General features: G+C 41.0%; 3 protein-coding genes across 3 annotated transcripts; 1 reads left to right on the top strand and 2 right to left on the bottom strand.

The window, feature by feature from the left end:
* Positions 1–533: 533 nt before the first annotated feature.
* rmdn3 (regulator of microtubule dynamics 3) lies at positions 534–16,563 on the bottom strand. The gene is made up of 12 exons (XM_034699802.1): positions 15,928–16,563; positions 14,409–14,598; positions 14,021–14,164; positions 10,434–10,779; positions 9,996–10,098; positions 8,621–8,681; positions 7,787–7,862; positions 7,599–7,676; positions 6,069–6,167; positions 5,748–5,801; positions 5,160–5,240; positions 534–1,702 (listed from the first exon to the last, which is right to left on the bottom strand). The coding sequence occupies exons 1-12, from the start codon at positions 16,127–16,129 to the stop codon at positions 1,643–1,645; spliced, it is 1,494 nt and encodes a 497-aa protein (XP_034555693.1). The 5' UTR covers positions 16,130–16,563; the 3' UTR covers positions 534–1,642.
* Positions 16,564–19,623: 3,060 nt separating this feature from the next.
* Positions 19,624–20,201, bottom strand: LOC117824617 (butyrophilin-like protein 2). The gene is made up of 2 exons (XM_034700152.1): positions 20,153–20,201; positions 19,624–19,991 (listed from the first exon to the last, which is right to left on the bottom strand). Exons 1-2 carry the CDS (start codon positions 20,199–20,201, stop codon positions 19,624–19,626), a joined length of 417 nt encoding a protein of 138 aa, XP_034556043.1.
* Positions 20,202–22,370: 2,169 nt separating this feature from the next.
* LOC117824616 (caspase-3-like) lies at positions 22,371–23,139 on the top strand. Its single transcript, XM_034700151.1, has 3 exons — positions 22,371–22,377; positions 22,508–22,615; positions 22,834–23,139. The coding sequence occupies exons 1-3, from the start codon at positions 22,371–22,373 to the stop codon at positions 23,061–23,063; spliced, it is 345 nt and encodes a 114-aa protein (XP_034556042.1). The 3' UTR covers positions 23,064–23,139.
* Positions 23,140–27,487: the final 4,348 nt, after the last annotated feature.

The following is a 27,487-nucleotide window of genomic DNA, read 5'->3' as shown; positions in this document are numbered from 1 at the left end:
TTCTTATGCCTTGTACAAAGAGAGCACAGTTTACCAAAGTCAAATTCCTTGTGTGTTTGAGCATACCTGATCAATAAAGCTGATTCTGATTCTGAGGTATGAGGGGGCGAGGTTATTGAGGGCTTGAGTAGGGTCTTGAAGTGGATACGGTGCTGTATGGGGAGACAGTGGATGTGCTGAAGGATGGGTGTGATGTGAGGGGGAGTAACCGGACAGCTGAGTTCTGGACATATTGGGGTTTTTGGAGGTCAGTGGAGGGAAGGCCGTAAAGAATGCTGTTGCAGTAGTCGAGTCTGAAGGTAATAAAGGGCGTGGATGAGGTTTTCTGCAGCAGAGGAGGAAAGAGAGGATCTGAGGCGTGCAATGTTACAGAGGTGGAAGAAGGATGTTTTAGTGACGTTTCTAATGTGTGGTTTGAAGGAGAGATCGGGGTCGAGGATGATGCCGAGGTAATGGAGTACTGGTCCGTATGATGAATGATCACACACACAAATCAGGAGAGTGAGGGCGTCAGAGACAAGCAACCACAGATCAATGATACAAAACAAGAGCTTTATTCAGTGTTAATGAGGCGTCAGTAGAGTGCATTTTAACTCTTCATGATGGGGTCAGAATATTAAGGATATTAAACATATCAGAGACAGCAGTCAGAAAAATTAACTCCCAACAGAAGAATAAATATACAAAAAAAACTTCACTTTCACATCAAAAAAAAGACTCAAAATTCAAAGGCAGAAAATACCTTAAAGAAAAAGATTTTTAAATCACACCAACGGACTACTCCACACGACAAAGTCTGTGATCCAGTCCAGCTGCTTTACCTTACTCTTAAAGGGTCATTCATCAAAATAATTAAGACCAGAATACCACAGAATCATTACATCTCCACAACACACACACACACACACATCAAACATGAGCAGCTGAACAGATCAGACAAACCTTCAGTCCACGAAGATAAAGGTCATCAGATTTATTTCTAGTTTTTTTCTGTTTCTCTTAAAGCTTTTAAAAACGTCCCTGATCAAACTGCAGCTCAGTGTTCTCACCGCACAGCCTCAGTACATCTCCCTGCGTGTTGAACAACAACTCCCTTTTATTACCCAAGAAATTAACTTCATTTGTTGCATCCCGACCCGAGTTTACAAGCTTTGGATCCAGTACGTCCTGATGTTTTTACTAGAAGAATAAAGATAATCCAATAAAAAATAAAAGTCCGTCTGTGAATCTCTCATTGGTCCTGATTCTAAGACTTTCTCTCTGAGCTTCCGTTGACAAGTAAAACACCAAACGTTTGTTCTTATGTCTGTTATTTAGGTGAACTGTTCCTTTAAACTCAGGTAAATTAAGGTGATTATGTGTTATTGGTTCAAAAGGCAAACAAAATGTTAAAAAAAAGCATCAAAGAATAGAATAAATACCGTGAACGTTACAATAAATATTACTCTGTTAAAGTGATTCAGTTTGAAAAAAATAAATAGACATCAATAAACTCTACATCGTTTCACAGTGACAGTGTGACATAAATATCCACCAGTGAGAGAGGGAGAAAGAAAGAATGTGAAGAGCACGTCTGATTGGATGATCAGAAGGCCGACGAGCCAATCAGAGCCGTCGGCTGGATCTCAGCGGATAAATGAGGTCAGATTTTTCTGTTGGTTAGGAGTAGGAGCTGAGACTCCAGTTTAGACGTTTCTTTATCCTGGGAAGAAAGGAGAGAAAATTTAATCACATGTTCTGTTCACTCTACACTCTACACATAAGAAACACACAAATACATTTAAACATATAATGAGGCAAAGAATTAAAACACAGACGCTCTGAGTGGACCGGTCTTCATACGTTTTGTTTACACTGTTTTCCTGTGATGAGACAACACCTGAGAGGAACTGTTTAAGACCTCCACTTATGTTTCTTGTTTCGCTGATTTTAAAGGTGACATATCATGCAAAATGGACTTTTTAATGGTTCTCTACCTGGAATATGTTTCCCTGGCATGTCTACAAACCCCCGCAGAATGAAAAAAATCCATTCTGCCCCTGTTTTGATTTCTACACTTTTCTATAAATGTGTGTGAAACGAGCCGTTTCAGACTTCTGTGTTTTTGTTACGTAACAACAATATCCGGTCTGTCACAGAGTCAGAGCTCGGAGCTTGTTCAGCCCATAGACTGTATAAAATAATACTGAATCCCCCCTTCATTTTTCATTACCTGCACAAATGTGTTCTAACAAGGAGCTTAGGAGGGAGGCATGCTAGTTGTAGGCTGTCTTAATAAACACAAAGGTCGGTTTTACTCCCCACGTCTGCAGATTTGAAGATCTAGTGGATGATTTTTATTTATCATGGATAAGTGCGAGCGCTAGTTAGCATAGCTACATAGCTACATGTTCGTAGCTGTAGCTGTAGCTGTAGCTGTGACAACGTCGACATACTGATAAATAAAACAACAAGAAACACAGAATCTGTGACCAATCGTTCAGAAAGGTCCTGCTGCAGGCGCCTCTCCGTCAGGATCAGATTCTGGATCAGATTCAGAGGGTTGAAGTAACGTGATCTCTGAGCAGCCGTGTATATTCAGCCAACATGTAAACATTAGATCAACGTGCTGGAGAGCCGAGGCACATCCACTTCCTGAGGGGGCGTGGTCAGAGGGAAAACAGACTGTTCTGAGGAGGACTGAAGAAGAGGGCTTTTCAGGCAGACCAAAATCTGATTTCAAAGTGTTTTTTTGAGCATAAACTTTAAAGACATGTTTTGGGGACCTCTTAGACCAATATATATTGATGAAAAAAGCATGATATGTCACCTTTAATAAATAACAGGATCATTTTCTGGTGATCTAGAAAACATAACAATAGTCTGCTCACTCTGACAGACCAAGCCCACACTCCTCAGCTAAGCCTACTTCTGTTTGCTTTGTGCTTCTGCAACTCAAAGAATACGAGTTGTGATCATCTCACAAGCCAAGCACTCCAGGGGCGCCGGTTGAAGTCATGGAACCAAACCACACACACACATTTCTGGAGTCCTATTCACTCAGCTCCTCTCTGTGAAGAACTGGGTTGTGTGATTCCTAGACCTTGACTTGTTTTAGACTTTGGGCTTTTGGAAGGAGCAGTGCATTCAGGAGACCAACATCTGGTCAAAGTCCTCCTCACAGCTCACGGCCATTACTAAGAACTGACTGAAGACTGAAACACCAAGTTACTAACAAGCTGTCAATCGTAGACGATATACTTATGATGGAAAAACGTACTAAGAGGTAAAATAAGAAGGAAGGATACTTTATAAAAGGTTAATATATGAAAGAAGAGAGGTACGAATAATAAGGAGGTCTAAGAATAAGGCAAACTTCTCCCGGCCAATTGGCTCGGTTCATTTTTAAAGACCTCATGTAATCCCACTGACACACTTTTGATCTATTTAATCAACTAATTTAGCTTTCTTTAATTTGATCTAATTATTTAATTTTTTATTCATTGTTTCCCATTTTGTTTTTACCTTTTTTTTTAAGTTATATTTTTGGGGCGTTTTGCCTTTATTTGATAGGAGAGCTGAAGAGAGACAGGAAACGTGGGGAGTCAAACCGGCAACCTCTCCAAAGAGGACTATAGCCTCTGTTTTGGGGCGCGCTTAGACCACTAGACCCCTTCACCTTTTTCATTTTTAATTTTTTACTCCATCGACTTTCATCAAGATACAGCTTTTTTTTTTTAAATTTCACTTCACTCCTTATTTTGGTGAATTAAGCTGTTTACTGTGTTTCTTTAGCTTTGATGCTTGATTGTTGTATTTTAACCTTGATCCTTTTTTTATACACTACCAGTCACAAGTTTGGACACACCTTCTCATTCAATGGTTTGTATTTATTTTAATTATTTTCAACATTGTAGATTAATACTGAAGACATCAAAACTATGAAATAATCTGGTTCGGCCATAATCTGGATTACAACAGTAGTCAAATAGGACTATCCATTGTGTACTAACCCTACCTCTGAACAACACAACTGATGGTCTCAAACACATTAAGAAGGCAAGTCATTCTACAAATGAACTCTTGACAAGGCTCATGTTAAAGCTGCTGTTGGTAGGAATGGTGTAAAAAAACTTTACTTTTTTCCTGCTGGGTTTGGAGAAAGGTCATAATACCCATCGGTACTCATCGGTTAGTGGAGTAATTTGAGACTGTTGTGAAATCTCTGTGTTACCCAATGCCTTCGTATCAAGCAATGTTATTATTCCCCTCGTTCCCGTTATGACGGACCAATCATAGCTAATCTCCAATCCTCTGTCCTGATTGGTTAAGGGGCAGCCCCTACTACATCCTCCAATTGGTTATGAGTCCTGCACTATCATGACTGCACACGCCGATCTGTGTTGGGGGGCTACGAGGAAATCTGGTTGGGCTGGATAGTGTTGACATTTGAAGTCTCTCTCTAAAAAGAAGTTTACTCCGCAACTACCAACAGCAGCTTTAATTAGAAACCATTCCAGGAGACCACTTCATGAAGCAGACTGAGAGAATACCAAGAGTGTGCAAAGCTGTCATGAAGGAAAAAGGGGGCTACTTTACAGAATCTAAAATATAAAACAGATTCTGCTTTGTTTAACACTTTTATCTTCATTCAATAATTCCATATATGTTCTTTCATAGTTTTGATGTCTTCAGTATTAATCTACAGTGTTTACAATCATTACAATAAATACAAACCCTTGAATAAGAAGGTGTTTCCAAACTTTTGACTGTTAATGTATATATTTCTGAGTGTAAATGACAATTAGATACAAAAAAGTCAGACACCATCACAGGAAGGATCCTACAGGGTAAGACCTTTTAGTAAAGAGGACGTGTTTTTTTTTATCCTAACAGCTGTTATATTGCTCTTCACAGTTACAAAGCCTCCAGACTCCAACCACAAAACAATCATTTCACTGTCAACAACAAAGGAGCTGCTGATCAACCACTGTCTCAGTATGTTTGTGTTTTTGTGGGATTGTTCAAATTTATTGTCAGTGTTTTAACAATTAAACAAACAGCAACTAAAGAATAGAAACTGTTCAAGCAGAATCTCTGATGTTTCTGATGTGTGGGTAAAAACAAAGAGGCCTGTCTCTGTAGCTCTGTTCCTGTTTACATATAAACAAACATCTTACATCATCATCGTTGGTGTTCATCTTCAGAGCCAGCTCGGTCCAGTTTGTGGCCTCAGAGATGTTTCCAAGCTCCTGGTGACACTGCAGGTGAAACAACATGAGGATGAGTTACAGAGTGTGCACAGACTTCACAATCACATCACTCGCCCTGAAAACAATACAAGTGTAGAACTAATAATGATGACTACAACCACCTGGATTACTACAGATGTTTAAAATGTCTGTGTGTGATGATGATGATGAGACCAGAGCTGAAGGTTTATTTCATTATTAATAACATTGATTACACTGAGTCCGGCCTGCTTGATGATATAAGTGTGTGTGTTGTTGTGTGTAGTGTCTCCTGGTGTGTATCATACACAGAAATGAGTGTGCCAGGAAGAAGAGGGGGTTTGAGTTTGGCCCAGATTCAATCAGTTGTGTTCACTTGTTCAACTCTGCAGCGTTCATTTGATACACATTCCCAGAGCAGTCACTCGTCCTCACAGCTCTAAAGAGCTGCAGTCGTACAGTGAGTTACTCTGTCTGAAGGTGTGTGCTGTTCTGTTGTGTGATCTGTCACATGAGTCTGTGGGATCTGCTGCATACCTTTGCGATGTAAAGTCTCACAGTCTTGGAGAATCCTGGGCTGAGTTCCTCTGCCTACAAGTTCACACAAAAAAAGATTCAAACATGTGAGAGGAATTATTTTAACATCAAATGTCCGTAAAGGCAACGACTCAGAGGAAGGAAATCCTCTCTGACAGGGAGAATACTTGAAAAGCTTCATGGAGTATTTGGCCAAACACTCTTGCAAATTAAGAGAGAACATCGGTTTACGTCCGTTGGGTTTGAAGTAGGTATTACAAACTGAAGAGCAGTCATTACAGAGAAACATGAACACATTAACACTTTGCAGCGGCATGTTACCTTTAGGAAGTTCTCCAGAGCATCATGCAGTGTGGAGGTGGGAGGGCTCTGATAGAGAGCAGCGGCCGCCTTCTTCTCCAACCAGTCCAGAGTGGCTACCTACACACACACACACGCACACGCGCACGCGCACACGCATACACACACACACACACACACACACACACACACACACACACACACACACACACACACACACACACACACACACACACACACACACACAGAACTAAGTCGTTTAAACCAAAATTTTGACACGTTCAGCTGAAGGTCACAAGTTTACAGGGTTGCTCTAAATACTGTAACACCGGGAGCTGATAGAGAAGCGCTCGCTCTATCAGGCTCAGAGAAGACGAATGTTAAGGAGTTATTGAATCAAGTGAATCACAGGTGTGTCTCATAGACTGTATAAATAATGGACGTAGTCTCCGTGACGTCACCTATCTGTTTCTGAAGCGCTGTTTTTTTTGTTTTTTTGTTTTTTTTGAAAGATATATTTATGGCCTTGTTGCCTCTATTTTATAGGACAGCTGAAGAGAGACAGGAAATGTGGGGAGCAAAGAGAGGGAGGGAGACATGCAGGAAATGGTCGACCGGCCGGGAATCGAACCGGCGACCCCTGCAACGAGGACCGCAGCCTCTGTATGTGGGTCGCCTAGACGGCTAGGCCAATCGTCGGTGGCAGCCATACTGGAAATGTTGAACTCAACATAACTTCTGTAGAGCGATTCTGAGGTAAAGAGGCGGGCCTTTAGCCTCCTCACTAACAGCTACAGTGTTCCCGCCTGTCAATCAAGTCAGCTGTGCCTCTCATAATGGAAAACTGTACTGGTTCACTGTTCCTGCAATCATGAAGGGCTGGATGGACCGGGTGCTCACACTGGGCTTTGCATACTCTCAGGAGAAGCGATACAGCCAAGGAATCTTCAGCAACAAGAAAGCCATGCTGTCTTTTACCACTGGGTCTCATGAGTCCATGTTCAGTGCAAATGGCATCAATGGAGACGTGAATGTTACATTGTGGCCTCTGCAGAATGGCATCCTGCACGTAATCTTAATATCTTCGAAATTGCAGTGTTATGAAAAATGTCACCCCCGTACAGTGTGTGCTGATCGAGAAATGAGCTATCCAGACTACACTCGTTTTTTGTACCAGACTGTAAACATGTTTATTTCTGCTATAAAGATCATCTTTTCTTAATTGGTGTGTGTGTGGTTTCTGGTACTTCCAGAGCCAACCTCAAGCGGATCTTCGATGAACTGCAGTTTTTAACACTTCAGCATTGGCCTCATATATTTAGACCGGAGGTTGCCGCTTGGTGTGTGTGATGTTATTGTGGACGGCAGGTGAAATAAAAACACTGTGGTTACTCTACCAATCAAAACTGTTCAAACATTGCAGGCCCCGCCCCCCAAAGTTCCTACACCTTTGAAAAGTACTACCCTCTGATCAGGGACTTTCAGAAAGAACTATTATTTAGACCCTGGATCAGTCTACTATGAGTTTTATAAGCCGGTCTCTGGTCTCACCTCATAGCACCACCTGCCGAGCAGGTAGAAACACATGGGGTCATCATCTCTGAGAGCGATTGCTCGGTCCAGATGCTCCTGAGAGGAGAAAATAAGGTCAGTCACTATCTGTACACATCTGTAAACATTTAAACTTACGTCAGCTGAAGAACCAGAGCGCTGACATCAATCACATCTCTGTGTGTCACCTTTAAAATGTGGCTGCTCTTCAGTTTGCTGTGCATGCTCTCATGCTGGGAGGTCAGTCCTGTCAGCACAGCCAGCCTGCAGACACAAACAGAATGATGTCAGTGTTTCATGTTTTCAGTCACTCAAATACACATCACTGCTATTTTTACTCTTTTCTACTTTAAATCTCCTTATATTCAACGTCTCTCTCCGCTCCTGCATCTGATAAGTTGCAGTGCCTGCTTTACGGCAGGTGATCAAAGAGAGAGTAAGTCCCTCCTGCCTATGCATCTATTGAGATCCAACGTCTCACGTTAAATGAACATCTCATGGCGAGTTCTGTGAAGCTGATGTCATTCTGCAATATCTTTGTCTTTTGTTTTTTTAAGTTATGTTTTTGGGCATTTTCGCCTTTATTGACAGGACAGCTGAAGAGAGACAGGAAATGTTGAGAGTAGAGAGTGGGTGAAGACATGCAGGAAATGGTTGACTGGCCGGGAGTCAAACCAGCGATCTCTGCAATGAGGACTGTAGCCTCTATAAGTGGGGCGCTTGGACTGCTAGGCCACCAGCGCCCTCTCCCAGCGCCCTCTATCTTTGTCTAAGATAGCTGCAAAACACTACATCAGGAACAAGCCTCTTCCACACGTTGTTCAAACATTTCAAACACAAGTTGTGTTATTTGTAAAACTCACTGCTGTCAAAAGATCAGACACTATAAAGAAAGCGTGACTGTAGGACACAGGGAGGGACTTGCTGCTGTGTGTGTGAAGAAAAGAAAGCTGTTTGTAAAGTGAGGAAACACAAATGAAACCAGAATGTGTACTACTGTGTTCATTTGTTCAACATCTTACCATTTGTGACACTCTGCGTTCAGGCCGTTCTTCTTCAGAGCCGACTCTGCCTCCTGTCGACCTGCAACGACAGCTGTCAGGTCAATGAACCAAGTGGTGACGTCTCTACGACAGACTTTGTTTAAATCTGCAGGATTGATCACTCATTTGGCGATGTTGCACTGCAAAAAACTCAAAATCTTACCAAATGAAACTGTCTCATTTTTAGTCAAAATGTCTTCTCCCACTTGATTTCAGATACATTTACTTAACAAGCAACATTTGAAAAAGATAGAGGGACTTGTTTTGAGACAATGCATCTTAAATATGTTGTTAGGTCAAACAATCTTGAAATGATCTTGTTTTGAGTTGTAATTTAGAAGAAACAAGGTTTATTTTTCAAGTTGAGATCTCATTTGTAGAAGACGGATAATCTTGATTTAAGACAAACCCTTTACTTGATTTAAGTAAATGCATTTTATTGGAGAATCTGTCAGGAAACAGCTCCATTGATAAAAGAAAGAAAGAAAGAAAGAAAGAGAAGTTGTTTTTTTTAAGGGTGGGTTACAGTTTTCAGGCACTGTTTCTTCTAAATCAGATTAAAATAAACATCCTCAAATTACATGCACACAATGAAACACCTCCTTTAGAGCATAGCTGGCTTCTCTTAAAGAACAACATGACTGAATATTAGTATATCCAGCTCACTATAAGAAGACATTATATCTCAAAATGAGACAATTCAACTTTGTAAACTTATTTCAAGTACAAGATGGTCTTAAACCTAGAGAAGTGCCGCTATAATACAACTCAAATTAAGGTGAATATATCTCGAATGAAAACGTTGACATGAAATGTGCTAGTGCAGAAATCTTTTTTTTGAGTGATAAAATATTAATTGTTAACATTCCTGTCTTATTCTGAGACACTAAGCTTTAACATACTGGTCAAATATTGATTAAAATAAGTTTTCCCTGCTCATTTGAAGATCACAGTTTTCTGAATATTACGTCTTATTTTAAGAAATCTTACCAAGCAATTTTTTTTTCTTCTATTGGCAGATTTTTGTGCTTATTTCAGGGTAAAAGTACCTTGAAATACGTTTTTTTTTCTTGTTTTTGGAGGGGCATTTCTTCCAGTGTGGTGACTTCTGGGATTATTCTTAATGGGAATCTCAGCATCATCTGTCATCATCTCATCCTATGTGACTCTTACGAGCTGTCTGTACCATCAGGACCTTCAAACATCCCACTGATATCTTTGATGTAATTTACATGTTTAGTTCTTCAGTCTGTTTACTTCTCCTTGACTCAGTTTGATTTAAGAGTTAATACTTCTCATTACTAGAATCATATCTTTAAGTGTGTGTGCCCATGTGTGTGTTAATGTCCATCACCTTGCTGTGCGTAGTTCTTCTTCTCCTGTTTGTCCTCCGTGGACTCGTACATGTCACTGTAAGCTCGAGCCAGGCGCCATAAAAACTCCCTGCTCTCTCCGTGCTGAGGGCGCAGAGTCAGAAAAACACGCATGTGACTTCATTTATAAGACATGATTACGAAAGTCCAGAGGTAGGTGTGTGTAGGTGTGTGTGTAGGTGTGTGTGTGTGTGCGTGTGCGTGTGCATGCGTGCGTGTGTGTGTGTGTGTGTGTGTGTGTGGATAAGGAGAATTGGAGCACATTGAAGCACTATGAGCTACATTTTTGTAAGACAGGTACTTTTCAAACATCATTATATTATAGACAGTTAGATTTTGAACTGTACAAAATAAACTATTGTCTCATCAGCATCAGCAGCCGTCCATCCTCCCATGAGCCGCGTGTTCCTGCTCCTCACCTCGGCTCTGTTGTCCAGCAGCAGTTGAAAACCTTCAGCCTTCAGACGTGCGTCTCCCGTGTGGAGGATGTCGCTCTGAGCCAGCAGGAGAGCCAGCTCTCCACTAGGGACATCTGTCAGAGCATGAGTCTGCCTCTCCTCCTCTCCTTCATCATCCTCTCCTTCATCCTCCTCCTCCTCCTCTAACCCTCTCTCCTCTTCCTGGGAGTCTTCCTGGCGGAGGGTGAGCACGGTGGCGCAGCTCTTGTCCTCCTCTTCCTCAGACTCCTGCTCAGGTTCCGGTTCAGGCTCCTCCTTGTCTGTGTCCCGGTCTGTGTAGTCTGACTCAGCATACGCCGTGGAGTAGCTGCAGGAAACAGAGAACAGCTTTCATTCCTCTCCTCTCGTTCAGTCTCATCCCATCTTAATTAATTTACTTATTATCTAGTTCAAATTTAGGTCAATTTTAAAGTCATATACTGTCTATTTTAAATTATCATAGACACACACATATATATTTTTTATTTGCTTTATTTTTAATTTGTATTTACTTAATAATTCATAATGGATTATTTCATTATTTATTAAGTTATTAATTAGATCTCATTATTTCACTCCAGCAATTTTTATGAATTATTTCTCAGCATTTTCATATTTTATTCAGTTTTACTTTGCTGTATTTTTATTTTTAGTATAGCATCTTAGTTTTTTTTATTGGTTTCATCTTTTAGTTTTTAATTTTCTTATTCATCACTTCCTTAGAAAATCTTAGGAAATCTTAATAAAAAACGTAACACCAGAAGAGACGCATTCACGGTAAAAGTAATAATAATCTTTATTTATAGAGCACTTTTTGAAAACCATATTTCAGTGCTTTACAATGCCTCAAAGGACATGTGCAAAATCATAAACATTTTCATAGGCCGTAAAGTAAACATGAAATCATAAAAACAAAATAAAAGAAGGACCCTGTGCAAGACACCTTGATCAAATAAAATCATGGAAATGCTCTCCGATAAAAGTGCGTTTTTAGCAAGTGGCAAACTCCGGTCTCAAACGATGAAGCCCATGCGGAAGTGATATAAACTGCAATACATCGAAAATCCACTTGAGGCTGACTGCAGAAACACCGGAAACCACATAGACATGAATGGGAAAAAGACGATCTTTGCAGCATTAATAAACATGTTTACAGCCTGGTTCAAAAAACGGCTTGGCCCTACGAAGCTAATCTCTCTATCGGCACACACTGAACGGGGCTGAATTTTTTTGCCCAAATAAGGACATGACTGACGTGACTCCCGGTCGGGAACACACAGCCATTGGCTAAGAGGCTCACACTACGTCACACTCTGCCTAGTTGAGTTCAGCATTTCCAATATGGCTGCCGCCATTGATTGGCTTCAAAACAGCTCTCAGAAACAGATGGGTGACGTCACGGATACTACGTCCATATTTTACACAGTCTATGGTTTTTAGCAATGACTTAAAAGAAAGCATAGAGTCTGCCGATCTAATGTCCTCCAGCAGTTCATTTCCACAGCTGAGGGGCCCGGATGGAAAACACCTCTTCCCCTGTGTTTTCAAATGAGTTTCTGAGACTGAAAGCAGCTCTTTGCCCGAGGATCCCAGATGACACACTGGACTGTATGGTGTTAAAAAAGGTCAGAGATAAAACCGGGGTCGAGACCGTGCAGTGCTTTAAAAGTCTTAAAATCTATTCTGAAACGTAGTGGCAGCCGACGTAACAAAGCTAATACAGGCGTGATGTGGTCATGTTTCTTGGTTCTAGATAAAAGTCTGGCAGCTGAGTTCTGGACCACCTGAAGTCTGTGGAGGGATTTTTGGTTCAGACTGGTAAAAAGTCTGTTGCAATAAACTAGCCATGTTGATATAAAAGCATGTACAATCATCTCAGAGTCTTTAAAAGTTAGAAAAGATCGTATTTTTGAAATATTTCTAAGATGATAAAAACATGATTGTACAAGTTTTGTGATATGGTTTTCAAAGTTAAGGTTGCTATTAGGGGTGCAATGGATAAAAAAACTCACGGTTCAGATCGGATCAATGGTTTTGAGTCACGGATCGGATATTTTTTTCGGATCAGCAAAAATAAGAAAAAAATACAACTTTGTCCTCCATTTATCTTGTAAAACCCTTGTAAACTTTTGCCCATTAAATAAAAACAACATTCAACTCAAAATGTACTGCATGTGCAAAGTACCCTCTCTGTGGGCCCAGTCCTGCCTCATTCACTGCATTTCATGGCATGGCAAGTTAAGGAGCAGAGGAACTTCAAAAGTTTCACTCCATTCTTCTTTCAATCGCTGATTTTAACCGTCCATCTATCTTTGAGCAGCAAACTGAACACACCGTTTTCGTGCATTTTAGAGTCCTACAGCTGGCAAAGTGCCAATATGTGAACTGCTCCAGAAACAAAAGTGAAAGTTAAGAATTGCACTCGCAGACCCAGTAACAGCCTGTCTGCGTATCGTTGACATGGAGACAAGTCCCAGTAAACATGAGGTGACCCGACCAAAACACAGAGTGAAGGAATAACAGTTTGGGGGCCAAATAGGCGGCCGGATGGGGCCCGCAGGCTGCATATTGACGGCCTCTGGTCTAATGGGTGCGCATCAGAATTTCATAACGTGGCTCAAGCACATTCAGCATTCACTGTATTTCACAGGGAAACCAAAATGCTCCCATACATGTGACTTTCAAGATGCAGGAGGTTTTTCAAGTCCCTCTGCTCCTTCACTTGCCATGACTACCGCTGCGCTTGACAAGTGAGTGTGGATTGAACATGAGGTCATCACGTGAACACGCGCAACTTTTTTCATCAACCGATCTGCGGATCATGTCCGTGCCGAACCGTGGAGAGGCATCCGTACGGATCACGGATCAACGATGATCTGTTGTACCACTAGCTGCTACCAAACCAAATGCTGAGGTTCCTTGCAACGATCTTGATGTGATCTGTATTCAGTATTATCACAGAGGGCGAAACCATTTTAGTCACATGTTCATCATATAGGAGACCTCTACGTTGGGAAAGAGGAGCTGTTACAGCAGCATCAGGGACAGGGGAAACAATAACAAATCAACATCATCACCTTCAGAGACAAATGATTACATTCATGTCATTATCATAATTGAATAAAGTAGCAAAATTCTTCCTTTTCATATTTTAAAAGTTTTTTTGTCTGTTTTTCTGACTGATTTTTTTTTATTTGTAGAATTTTTCAGTTTGAAACACCTGACCAGAAGGACTGGATATCAGTCTGTGTCACAGTTTAAATGTCTGTAAGTGTCTTTGGGGTAACATGAGTAAGCTCGTTAAGAGCTTGCTGAGCTGCAACCTGGATTTGAGCCTGACCTTGTCCTGCACAATGACTGGTAACAACAGGATTAAATCAAGTCTCTTTATAGGAATCAAGGAGGCAAACTGAGGGGTTACCTCCTAAAAAGAAAAAGAAACAACACTAAATACAGCTTGTGTTTCATTTTAATTTAACTGAGCTGAAAGGACACTGAACACTTCTAAAAGCATCTCTATAGAAACAAGTGAGCATGCTACTGTTTAGCAGCACTATCTCTTGACATACCCTCCTTCGCTGGTCTCTTCGTAGTTGCTGGTTGCTCCCTGGCTAGCAGTAAAGTAGATGGAGCTGGAGCTGGCGGAGTCGGTGCGCTCCCTGTGGACAACATGGCGTCGCCGTCGCACCCTCTGGCTGTCCTCAACTCCTTTTCTGGAAAAAAACAGAAAACACGAACACATCACACATCTAACGTCCATGTTGATGTTCAGACCTGCTGTGAGGAACTTTCAGTGTGTGACGACTGGCGCCCCCTGTGGGCAAGTTATTACATCTTACATCGTACGACACTATGTGGATATCTGTGGATGAAAATGTAAAGACAGGCTGTTTCTGATCGCTAATCTGATGACGCTGAATGTTGGAGGAGTTTCTATGAAGGTTCAGTTGAACTCACTTGACGTCCTGGATGATCTGCACCGCTATGTCCTGCAGGCCGCCCCTGAGCTCAGCCACCTCTGAGCGCAGCGAGGACACACAGTTCAGCACCTGGTCCAGCTGGTTCCTCAGCTCCACCTGCTGCTCCGGGGACAGACCCTGCACCACCGCCTCCACCGCTGCCAGAGCCTCCTGCTGGGCCTCCGCTTCTGCAAGAGGAGTCAAGTGAGGATTACTTTTCCATCCTCCAAACATGAACATCTCTTAATGAGTCCGCTTTCTCCTGCTTATCAACACATGGTAGTGCCAGGAAGAGGTAAGGTCGACAAGTCATTGATATATACTGGTCAGCCAAACTTATGAGTCAACTGAACAGTGCAGATAACAATTATCAGGGTGATTTAGGATTGATGTTCTCATGTTCCTCCAACAGAGGGCGCTCCGTCTCTATAGCTTACAATCCTCCGAGCACTGTCTGCAGCTAAAGCATCATAGATTAACAGACGCTGGTTCACATAAGAACTGCTTTATGATGTAGAGATGTAAGGATATATCGCAAGACGGTAAAAAATTATCGTGACTTCAAACAGGTCTGAGAGTCAGTCTGGGACAAAATATCAGTACGGCAGTAATCCCATCCTGACGCATGTGATACAATCATTGTATGGATAGCACCAAAGATCTGGTGCCGCTTTTTTCTGTTTTTGCCCTCAAACAACCAGAGTACACCACTGCCTTGGAACCTACCAATTACTGTAGAACTGCTCTACTGTGATCTTATTGTTATTGTGGACCATGTATCAGGAGTCGTGGATCATGTATCAGGTGTTATGGATCAGGTATCAGGTAATGCAGGCCATCAATTAGGAAAACTTAGTCATGCATTAAGAATCATATCACATTCTGTCTGTCATCCAGAGACCCCTGTGTTGAAGTTTGTGATGTTCTGGCCATTAAACCATGAAATCTGTCAACATGCATCGAAGGCCTTGAACTAGACAACCAAACAAAGCATGGATTGTTATATCGCACTGCCAGGGGTGTCGTAGTGGGGGTAAAACTGGGACTGACTACCTAGGGTAGGGGGGCCCTTAATGGGCCTGAAATAAAATGTCTCAACGCTTTTGTCTCAAAAATAATATTGATATGTTGCTTAGATTTGAGTCAGTTAACCAGGATAGTTTTAAGCATAAATTTTTGTTTAATGCATATAAACCAGTATTATAGCAGCAATGTTATATGTTGTAGGGTTGGCTGTGGTGATGGGGCACACTGAGAGATCTTTTCAGGGGCCCAGAGATCCTGGTGACGCCCCTGCGCACTGCCCAAAAGATACAATATAACTTCTATCTTGAACAAATATCAATCAGCTTCTACCATGCATTTAGGATATATAGAGAAAGTGACATTTCTTTAAACCTATATAATCACACATTAGTCTGAGCTTCATATTTAGCTGGACCAAAGATTTCCTCTCACAAACATCATGTTTTGACCCCAGGCTGCTGTCAGCACGAGGAAGAGCAGAGACCACCCACCCTGAGGATCCAGCGCCTCCAGCAGAAGAGCGGCCCCGTCTACCCCCTCCAGCAGGCGGGGAGCTGTCCTGGCCTCCTGCACCAGGCTCTGGGACTTCCTCCGGCTGATCTCCTTGTAAATGAGGAAGGCGATCAGTCCCAATCCGGCGGTGGCTCCGACAGCCAGCCCGATCAGCCCGTTCCTCCCGAGCGGCGTGTTCATCCTCCACAGTGCGCAGACTCAGTCCGATGGAACAACCTACGACCGTCTATGTGTGTGACTGTAATCAATCATACACTAAACATGACTGTGATGATGATGATGACTCTGTGTTACCTGAACAGCGTTCACTATCTGTAATTAGACTGACATGGACTCGCTCCCTGTTAGACACTTAGCTCAATGTCATTAGCATGTTTATGGCTAACACCGTGACGACTTTAAATAAACGTGATGAAAATGATCAGTTTTCACTAAAGTGCCACAACGAACTAATCCCACGACACGTGTTCAAGCCGGACGAGTGTTTGTACAGCGTTAAAGCAGCTGTCAGTCTGTAAGAGGAAGAGATGCTCCTTAAATAACAACATCAGCACCACGAGCCAACTCCTGCTGTCCTCCTGTCACCCTCAGGAACACTCACTTCCGGTGTGAACTTTCACAATAAAACGCGTTGAAAGAAAATTTCCGCATGTGCAGGACAAATGTACGGAAGAGGATTAGGGCCACTGAAAAAAAAAATAATTAAGGTCAATTTATTATTATTATTATTATTCTGAGATTAAAGTCAGAATTCTGACTTTATTCTCAGAATTCTGACTGTTCAATTAATTTCTTTATTTTTTCAGTGGCCATAATCCTCTTCCGTACAAATGTACAGAGCGGTGGTGAAATATGTTTCGATAATTATTATAGAGTAGAGTAGAAGCAACTAAAATCACAATCAGCCTCATCAGATGCCAAGACCACCTCAGGAGGCTACTTTCTACTCCGAGCCTTGACTGCTTACATCCACAAGCAATCTCCAAAGCTCATGACACATGATGCAACTATCGGATGGATGGATGGATTCAATTTTTAAAACCCATTATTTCAGTTTTGAGACTTCATCAGAAAAGCCAACCAGAAGACTCAGATTTCCAAGGACTACCTTAATCTTGCTCAAACACAGTTTCACAGAATATGTTGATGCTTATGCTACATGTTTGTTGAGGCTGCCTAGCGTCTGCTTCGGACAACTCTCCTAGGTCTGCGGGCAGCAGTGGACCTGCAGGGCCCCCTGCGCCTGCGAACGGGGCGAGAAGCCTGTCTGCGTGGCATTTTAAATAAGTGACATCATAGATGAAAACGGGTCCTATTCATAGACTTTCGCAACGTTTGCTGATGCATTATCTCCTCTTGCAGGTCCATTGCTGTAGGAGAGATGTCTAGGCCGCTTCAATGACTGGATCTTATCCTGTCTGTCACGTTGTGAATGAGGGGTTCAGAGAGCATGAGACATCTTTTTCCATTGAGAACCGGCGACCTCTGCGATGAGGCCACCAGCCTTGACATGGGTCACGGGCTAACTGGCGTAGGCCCGTGAGGATGACATTTGGACTTGGGCAGGCTTAGGGGCCGCCCGTAATCCACATAGCATCGTCAATAGATGTGACATGAAAATGGGTCCTATTTATAGACTTTTACTCAACCAACTATGATGTCAAAGATGATATACAATGACATCACTAGACGAATAACATTATGACTGCACTCATGGCAGATGGCTGTCTAAAGTCTGATCATAGAAATTAACATTTCTAAGAAAAGAGTAAAAACTTCATGTTAAACAGTAAAATCTCAAAAACTGTAAAAAATATCAACAAGTTGTTTATAAGTGAAATAGTAGAAACGTGTATCGATCATAACAAAGTCCAGCTGAGTTTATTCTTTCTCTTTATTAAAAACTGATAAAAACAAACAGAGACAAAAGTTCACATGAAGAAAACCATCAGTCTCTGCTCCGCCTCCGGACACACAGTCTGAACAGGTCTACATAAAGTGACAGCTAACCTCAGAGTGAGAACCCGTAATAATAAGTGACACTTAAAATAATGTAACATGAGTATAAATACACACAGGTCAAACACACATCATGGCTACAATAAGGGCTGAAATACTGGACATGGTTGTAACTCAATCATATAGAGATCTATCTGCCCCCAAAAATCACAGATTGAACATCAATCATATTCTGTACATGTCTACAGAGTCTGAGCACCCCTACTGGACAAACAATGACCCTCTGAGCACTTATTCATAAAATAAAAACAAAACAAAATAAATAAATAATAAAGATAATTCAAAATCAAAACGTTTTAAAAATTAAAATAGACTGTATGTAAATTGATTATACTTCCAGCAACATCCAATCATAATGCATACAAATAAAAACTGTTCACAAACTGAATAAAGTATTACACATTAGTTTTGTGATAAATGTTAAAAACGTAGTGAAAATATTCAGTCAATAGTGACTGATTTTAGAAATTAACATTACTAGATAAAGCAACAATAATACATTCCTACAGACACATAGAGAAATTAACCTGATTGTATTACCAAGCTGTTTTGAATACTTCATTCTGATTGGTCAAAGCACTTCACAGCGTAGGCAATACCTACTGCCTACTACATTAGTAAGTAGCAAGTGCGTAGATTTGATTTTGACATTGGTGGGGACATAGCGTCCGCCTGTGTATCTGGCTGCAACAGAAACAAGGTTTTGCATTCATTAGCGGTTGCCTATGAGGGGGGACTATTTTCCTCAGGTGACTTACACTTTGTTTGTTGAAATAGCTTCTAATATCCATCTTTCTTTTCTTGCCTGCTGACATCCTCAGACATGAGTGCACCGTTAAACAGCGAAACAGCCTACAGGGAGATAAGCCAATCAAAAACAGACCGGTCTCAAAGACGTATTCGGGAGGTGGTGCCAAAGTGGGAAAGTAAAACCCCGTTTTTTAACCTCTAATAACTAACGAAAAGAAACTTTTCAGAAAAAAGAGGCCTTGGACACAAAACAGTCGAATAATAACTACATATCACCACAGCATACGGAGGGGAGAAACATTCGTACCACGTGTATTTATATTTTAAAGTTTGACTGCAGCCCCATTCAAATGAATGGGGGAGACAGAGTTTCTGACCTATACTGCAGCCAGCCACCAGGGGGCAGACACTCTGCTGAAAGCTTCACCTCCAGCCGAGCGAGATGTACCCCTGGTCAAAACATGTTTACACATACACACAGGACCACTAACAAACCTGAACAGGATTTTGTGTCCTCTGATAATATGCTGAAATGCCCCCTTTCTTAAACCGCTTCTGGACTCTGTTTAAAAGTTTTCTGCCAAACAGAGAGCGAATGATGAAGAAACTACAGACACAGAGAACAGCTGATACTGCCAGTCCAACATAGAGAGCAATCCCTCCCGACTCTGATCTCCTGGTCCTGCTCTCTCTGTTGGTCTCTGATCTCCTGGTTCTGCTCTCTCTGTTGGTCTCTGATCTCCTGGCTCTGGTCTCTCTGTTGGTCTCTGATCTCCTGGTTCTGGTCTCTCTGTTGGTCTCTGATCTTTAGGCTCATGAACAGCTGCTGTAAAGGACAATAATAGAACTGATGACTGTTTCATGTCGTCCTAGATTGAAGATGTTTGTGATTTACTTGACTGACTTTACTCACCAGTCACATTGAGATGACATCGGGTCCAGCTGACACCAGCGTTAGTGAGCACTTCACACCTGTACCGGCCTGAGTCTTCAGTCCTGAGTGAGGACACATGAAGTCTGATTCGTCCCTCTCTGAGGACGTCTTTGTCACACTGGACTCGTCCTGAAAACTCTGCACTCTGAGACTCTGGGACCTCGTCTCCTTCATGGAAATGAAACAGGATTGAGTGTTTGTGATCAGTGTACATGTCACAGTAGACAGAGAGACGTTGAGTTGAGCGGTCAGGTTCTGGTCTGAAGGTCCACTCCAGTGTGATGTTCTGGTTCTCCTCTGCCTGATAGGAGGTGTGAGTCACATTCACTACTAATGTTCCTGTAGAGGAGACAGAGAGGGAAAGAGAGGAGCAGAAAAACACTGTAACATGTGAGTCTGTAAACAGAGTTTCTAATGGAAGTGTTGAAGTGTTTCAGTGAGTCTCAAAGTTGATCTCCTCTTTTCTCTTTGTGGAGAATAAAGTGAAGGTGGAAACTAACCACAGACACAGCAACTCAGCGCCATGAGCAGCAGGAACCCAGAGATCATCTTCTCCCTGTCAGAGGAGACATACACACATCAGGTCAAAGGTCACTTCTACAGTCTGTCTGGCTCATTCCAACACTCTCTGTGAAGCTGCAGTGATGTGTTTCTGTCACTAGAGGGCGTCAGTGATCAGAGAGATCAGTTTGAGCTGTAGGCTTCAGAGACGCTTCAGGACAACTGAACAAACATTTCACTGAAGACCAAAAATATTTATTTCATACAAAAACACTGAAACTTTTAAAAAGAGGGACAGTATTATACAACATGTAAAAATATTAAACCATAAAAACTGTCTTTAGAGGAGAGAGGAGGCTGTTACATTTATACTGCAACACCAATGTAGTCCCTTAACGCGCTGTGGTGTCACACCCTCTGTTAGTTTGGCCTCAGCACATTGGAGCACACTATATGCAGGAAGTGAAAAAAGACTTCCGGCATGTAGTCTGACGAAATGAGATTGTGTGCACTGACGCTCTGTCTCTGGTAAAGAGAGTGAAACAAGTGGAAACAATCACAGAGTGAAGTGTTGTTCTAAATAATCAGACTGAAATAAATCCCTAACAGAAACACTGACACAAAAAATGGACTGACTGTTGAAGTGTAAAACTAGTTTCTATGTCTAAATAGACAATCTGAGATTAAACTGTGAATCATGAGTTAATGTTCAAACACTAAACAGATCATGTTCAGACCAGAAGTAAAGGAAAAGAGATAGTTGAACAGTTCTTCACAGGGCCTCTCTGATATCATCATCATCATCATCATCATCATTATCATTATCATCATCATCATCATCATCATCATCATCATCATCATCAGTGATTCAAACTCCCCAGCCTTGTTGTTGAAGACTTCAAGTATCAAATGAAACCTTCTCACAGTTTTCAGCTTTCATGATATTTCTGATACGGTCCATAAGATTTGATCCCACCAGAGATCAACGTCTGAACTGGAACACAAATTAGGGCTGAACGATTTTGGAAAATAATCTAATTTCACTTCAATTTCACTATTCTTTATTTTCCTGCTTGAGTACTTATCAATCTTTTATTTTAAGTTATTGTCACATATTATTGGCTGTTTTTTAATTATTATTTATTCATTTACTTAATGTGTTTCTTATACAAAAACGTCACTTCCTTGAATTGTTTGCATTGATCTTTTTTTTGTAATGTATCAAAATCTAAATAAAAAGATCTTTGAAAAAAAAAATGCATTTTATTGGAGAATCTATCAGAAAACAGCTCCATTGATAAAAGAAAGAAAGAAAGAAAGAAAGAAAGAAAGAAAGAAAGAAAGAAAGAGAAGTTGTTTTTTTTAAGGGTGGGTTACAGTTTTCAGACTCTGTTTCTTCTAAATCAGATAAAAATATACATCCTCAAATTACATGCACACAATGAAACACCTCCCTTAGAGCATAGCTGGCTTCTCCTAAAGAACAACATGACTGAATATTAGTATATCCAGCTCACTATAAGAAGACATTATATCTCAAAATGAGACAATTCAACTTTGTCATCTTATTTCAAGTACAAGATGGTCTTAAACCTAGAGAAGTGCCGCTATAATACAACTCAAATTAAGGTGAATATATCTCAAATAAAGAAGTTGAAATGTATTAGTGCACAAATATTTTTTTGAGTGAAAAAAATATTAATTGTTAACATTCCTGGCTTATTCTGAGACACCAAGCTTTAAAATACTGGTCAAATATTACTTAAAATAAGTTTTCCCTGCTCATTTGAAGATCACAGTTTTCTAAATATTACGTCTTATTTTAAGAAATCTTACCAAGAAAATTTTCACTTGTTCTATTTTGCTTATTTCCAGATAAAAGTACCTTTTAAATAAGTTTTTATTTCTTGTTTTTGGAGGGACATTTTTTCCAGTGTTGCAATGCACCAGTGTGCTCCCTGGGATAAATCAGTATTTCTGGTAAAGTCTGGGATGACTTTTTATATAAGAGCATGCTGAAGTCCATGTTAAAGAGAAACACAGATGCTGGATGATATCATGGCTGTATGATGAAGTACTGAGGGTAACATGTAATATGTTTGATTGCTGTAAACAGCTGGAACTAGCTGGAATCATCTCACAGCAGTTTTTGAATGCCCAGGCATGACATTTAGCTTCTAATGATGCTGCAGAACAAGAGCCTGTGTGTTTATCATAATGACGAGTCGTGTATTTATTTCCTTTTATGTTGAGTAATTTTAATATTTGAACTAAATTAATTCTACTACTTTTGACTTTGTGTAATAAAGTGGTTTCACACCATGTTCCTTTTTTTCAGGGTGAAAGATGACAAGGAAACCCACCAGAGAGTAGAGGCATTGAGACTGACAGCGTATCGGAGGGAACATCAGAGAGGATTCCTGTGGAGGCAGATTTCCTTTATGCTTTCTCTACGGCTCCAGGTAAGAAGTGGCTGACGTAGAAAAGAAAATGATTTTATTTCTTCTGTTTAAAATAGTCACACTCTGTTCAAGCTGCCTCCATTGTAACAGTTAACCCTGAAACCTGCGTAAAATGGGTCTGCTGGTTAGAAATACGAGGCTACTGCTGTGAAATGAGCGAGCAGAATCAAACACTTCACACAGCTGTGTAGAAATACTGCATGTTGTTTGTCTTGCAGGCTACTACTCTTGGAGAAACACATCCAATGGTTCCTGGTTCATTCAGGCGTTGTGTGAGATGTTGCATGGGTGCAGTGGAGAGCTGGAGCTGATGCAGATCATGACCAGAGTCAACCGCAAGGTAGCAACGCACTTTGAGTCTTCCTCAAACCTCCCTGGATTCAGTGGCAAGAAGCAGATCCCCTGCATCGTCTCCATGTTGACCAAAGACTTCTACTTTCCTGTCTAGATCAAGATACATGGCTTCTTTTGTCCTATGACCCAATCCATATGTTTATATGATTTTACTTGAAATGAAATATACTTGACAGCAATAATGTCAATAAAAGGATATTCAATATCTCAATGTTTAAGATAACCTTTTTTTAATCCATTTTTGTGAAAACCAAGTGTGAAAAACTTTCTCACCAGCTTCGACACACGATCACATCTGTCAGTCAAAGACAACAAATCAATCAATCTTTATTTGTATTGCGCCAAATCACAACAAACGTTATCTCAAGACTCTTTTACAAACAGAGCAGGTCTAGACCACTCTATGTCAAATTATGAACAGAGACCCAACACCAAGACAGGATAAGACTCAGTCTTACCCCACCTTAATCCACCATGAGCATTGGTAAGGAAAACTACCTTGTAACAGGTACAGTGCGGCAAAAAAGTATTTAGTCAGCCACTGATTTTGCAAGTTCTCCCACTTAGAAAGATGAGAGAGGTCTGTAATTTTCATCAGAGGTACACTTCAACTATGAGAGACAATATAAGAAAAAAAAATCCAGGAAATCACATTGTAGGATTTTTAAAAAAATTATTTGTAAATTATGGTGGAAAATAAGTATTTGGTCAATAACAAAAGTTCAACTCAATACTTTGTAACATAACCTTTGTTGGCAATGACAGAGGTCAAACGTTTCCTGTAAGTCTTCACCAGGTTTGCACACACTGTAGCTGGTATTTTGGCCCATTCCTTATATTTACATTTAACATTTAGATTTAGATTTAACATTAAGATTTACATTTAATATTTATGTTTATATTTAACATTTGGATTTTTATTTAGCATTTGGATTTAACAGTGATTTTAACTTAATGTATTTCTCACAACAAAATGAAATGTGAAGAAGATCACAAATACTCCTCTAAATGTGATAAAAAAGTGACTTTTAAAAATGCACTCTTCAGACGGGAGACACCAAACAAACCTCTGAAGTTAATAACGCTGGTTTTAATATTGATAGAAGAAGTGGTAATGGTTTCTTTTATTCATGTCACAAACTTTCAGAGTGCTTCACAAACAAATACAAATAAAATAAATATTCATAAAATGTTGAAATGTGACTCAGTGAGGACGAACTAAGAGGTGAAAACATTTTAAAGATGTTTTCACGTGCATGTCCTGACAGAGGAGAAAGTAACCACACCTTAAAAATGTTGTATTGACCTTAAAGTGACACTTATGAACCTCAACAGACATAAAACATAAGATGCATGTATTTTTATTTTTGTTTTGCACATTCAGATGTTCTTAGTGCGACTCAGAGATGGTGTCTTCAGAGCTGGAGCACATGAAGAGTCTCTTAAGCCAGCTTTTCTTCCTCTTCTTTTTCTTAGCAGTCATTTCTGCCATCCTGCTGTCGAGCTCATCCATTCTGGCGACCATCTCCTTCTCTGTCTCCGTCCACTCCTCATTTTTCTTCTTCTGGGTAGTGAGGAGGAGCTGGATGGTGTTCTGAAAGGAGCTCCTCTCCTCCTTCCACTGCTCCTGCTGGAGCTTCAGCTGGTCCAATGCTTCCCTCTCAGAAGCCATGATTTCATTGTTGAACTTCTGGAGGTCTTGGAGCTGAGTGGTGAAGGCAGTCTGCATGTTTTTCATCTCCTCCGCAGCTTCTTCTTTCACCTTTTGCAGATCTTGCTCCACAGTGAGAGTCTCTGTGGTCTCCTGCAGCTGATCAGTCTGCTGCTCCTGGTCCTTGTGAGTCCTTACCCACAGGTACTTATTAGGAGCTGCTTTCTCCTTTCCAGGGGTCTTCAGACTCAGGGCTTGCATCAGGACATCCATCTGGAGCTTCTGGAGGTGCACGTTTATATTTTGCACCTCCTCTGACAGGTTCTTCTGGCCCTCAGTGCAGGGAACAAGCTTGGTCGCTCTCTTTAGTAAGGCAGCTTGGTCCTGCTGGAGCTTCTCTCCGAGATTGAAGATGCCAGCTTTCAGTGCCTTGACTTTGTCCCGCTGCTCTTCCTCAGCGTCTTCGTCACTGTCCTCGTTGGCCTGAAGCTTTTCAGTGCATTTCTGCAGGTCTTCATGAGCCGCCTGCAGCTGCACAATCAGCTCTGATGTGTCTTTCTCCTGGCTCTGGGTGACCTGGTCTGCTGTGGAAACATGAGCGGCAGTAGTGCTTTGCCTCATGAGTCTCTGCCTCATCATGGTTCGCTTCAGTTCAGAGGCTGCAGCTTTGTTTTTTGCATTTTGCAGGTCAAAGTGAGCCTGATCCAGCTGGATCTTCATCTCTCCTGCTTGTTTCTCTGCAGCGACGTGTCGTAGGTAATGCAGATGATGAGCTTCCTCAAGCTGCTCTTTCAGGCGAGCGTTTTCTGCCTTCAGCTGAGACAGTTCGTCCTCCTTCACGGAGGACTCAGGCTGCCAGCCGTGGTCTCTCACGTTGCTGTTCGCTGTCTCCATGTTTCTCCACCTCCTCTGGTTTCTATTTCTTCTGTCCATTGCTTTAGATTAACTAGAAGCGTCTGGATGTAAGAGTTAAGTGGATAGGTTTGTGAATGCTCTGAAGGCTTTGCAAAGTACCGACTGGTAGTTAGACTACTTGAAGTGGTGATGAAGATCTGGTTGAGACCTTTGGTTTATAGTCTGCAGTAAGCCTGATGTCATAGATGTCACGGTCCAACTTTGTGACGCTGCGTTCCAGAATAAGATCAAAGCCATTCCCTCTCAACCAGAGGACACATCAGTGTTTTGATTCAAAACACAGTGGCCATGCACATTTATTATTTATAGTTTTTTGCACAAACTCGGCCCCAAACAGCAAAATATGGGGAGCATGAAGTCATGCAGAAATGCAAAAAGCTGCAGTTCCTCCAGTGTCCACTTGAGGTTGTCTCCACAAGCAATGAATCCCCATTAACACCCATGTTAAAATGCCATTTACCTCAGAATCAAACATGTTTACAGTCTGGTTTAAAATGAGGGTGGATTTTTTTTGTAATTCATTGGTGTTGTAGATAGTGTAGCCAAGAGTTCTGCATACATTTGCATAATAATGGATGCTTAAGGCCCTTAAGGTCGCGTCATCGTGTGCATTGCATTGTGTTACTTTGCATCGCTCTGCAGGACACTGCAGGAAACAGTGCTTTGCGTTGCATGCTTACAGGACATGATAAAATATGTGGATAGTTTCTGATAGTAGTCAAGAACAGACAGTTATAATACAACTCTGCAGGAACACATTTGGCAACAGCTAACGTCACTTTTTAACCCCATTTCAGCTAATCTAACCACCTGATAGTGTTTGATTTTTAAGTCAGGGATATAAACAAACATCTTGGACACATTTGAGTGAGTGTGAATGTTCTTTAGCCGGAGTAATAACATTAGCTGCTGTCTGACAGTGCCTCATATGTTAGCAGATATGTTTTATGTCATGCAACATGGCCTAATGTCCCTCCAGATTCCTGCTGTCCCAAGTCTTTTTTGGTGTAAACATTCAAATTGATGCAACAGAGAAAGGAGGGAATCAAGAGTAGAGAGGACAGAGAGGAAGTATGTAAGAGTAAAGAAAAAGCAGGAGTGGGAGGACAGAGAGAAAAGAAGAGGAGGGGTAGAGGGAAACAAACGACGTGATGTATAGACAGTTGTGGGACAGATTGAAGTAAACGACGTGGAAGTAAATAAAGCAGAGAGAGAGAAATCATACATGCATGATGTTTATTAAGTCGGGGATAAATGAGATGTTGCAACAGCTGGCTGGACGATAAAGCTAAACATTAAAAATAAAGAGATGATTTCTTTAAAGGATTAATAGCACTCTGAAGTCATTGATGATCACTCACTGAAGACTTCATTATTCCAATTAATGGGCCCCTCCGCTACTTGACCCGACTGTCAGAATTAGTGGCGAGGAACCTTTAAGTCCGATGGATGAACTGCCATGAGCCTGAATATATTAGCAGAATAAGAGAAGAAGAAGAAAAATGAGACTGTAAGCAACATGGCAGCACCAACTGTCTGGATGTCAGGGCTGGAAAAATGGTGATGGGGGGAAGAGATGGAGGAAAAAATTAGGGCTGAACGATTTTGGAAAATAATCTAATTGCGATTATTTTCCTTAATATTGCGATTTAATATGCAATTGTTTTTTCAAGGTCCTCTTCTCGTGTATTCTTCAACAAACACAAGCAATAATTCAATCTGTATTATAACAAACAATATCAGATGTATTATACACAAACTGTTCTTTCTCATAGACTTATGTTAAGATCAAGGCAAATGAAGAATTAATATGAAAGACGGTTTATTTAAGATAAGATAAGATACTCCTTTATTCGTCCCACTACGGGGAAATTCATGGAGTTACAGCAATTTATCTCCTTGAATTACAGTTGTAAACTTACTAAATACTTTGAATTGCAGTCTTGTGAGTG

This window comes from Notolabrus celidotus, chromosome 13, assembly GCF_009762535.1.
Source record: "Notolabrus celidotus isolate fNotCel1 chromosome 13, fNotCel1.pri, whole genome shotgun sequence".
NCBI classification, from domain to species: Eukaryota; Metazoa; Chordata; class Actinopteri; order Labriformes; family Labridae; genus Notolabrus; species Notolabrus celidotus.
This window is presented reverse-complemented; position numbering and strand designations above follow the sequence as displayed.

Bases quoted from the DNA above. Each gene is read 5' to 3' on its own strand.
- LOC117824616 (XM_034700151.1), top strand. The intron at 22,616-22,833 runs GTAAGAAGTGGC...TTTGTCTTGCAG, and splicing joins TGCTTTCTCTACGGCTCCAG to GCTACTACTCTTGGAGAAAC.
- rmdn3 (XM_034699802.1), bottom strand. From the start codon at position 16,129: ATGAACACGCCGCTCGGGAGGAACGGGCTGATCGGGCTGGCTGTCGGA. The intron at 10,099-10,433 runs GTGAGGAGCAGG...CTGCGCCCTCAG, and splicing joins TGCTGGACAACAGAGCCGAG to CACGGAGAGAGCAGGGAGTT. The intron at 1,703-5,159 runs GTAAGATGTTTG...CTTTCTTCCCAG, and splicing joins TGAACACCAACGATGATGAT to GATAAAGAAACGTCTAAACT.
- LOC117824617 (XM_034700152.1), bottom strand. From the start codon at position 20,201: ATGATCTCTGGGTTCCTGCTGCTCATGGCGCTGAGTTGCTGTGTCTGT. The intron at 19,992-20,152 runs GTTAGTTTCCAC...TCTCCTCTACAG, and splicing joins GCTGAGTTGCTGTGTCTGTG to GAACATTAGTAGTGAATGTG.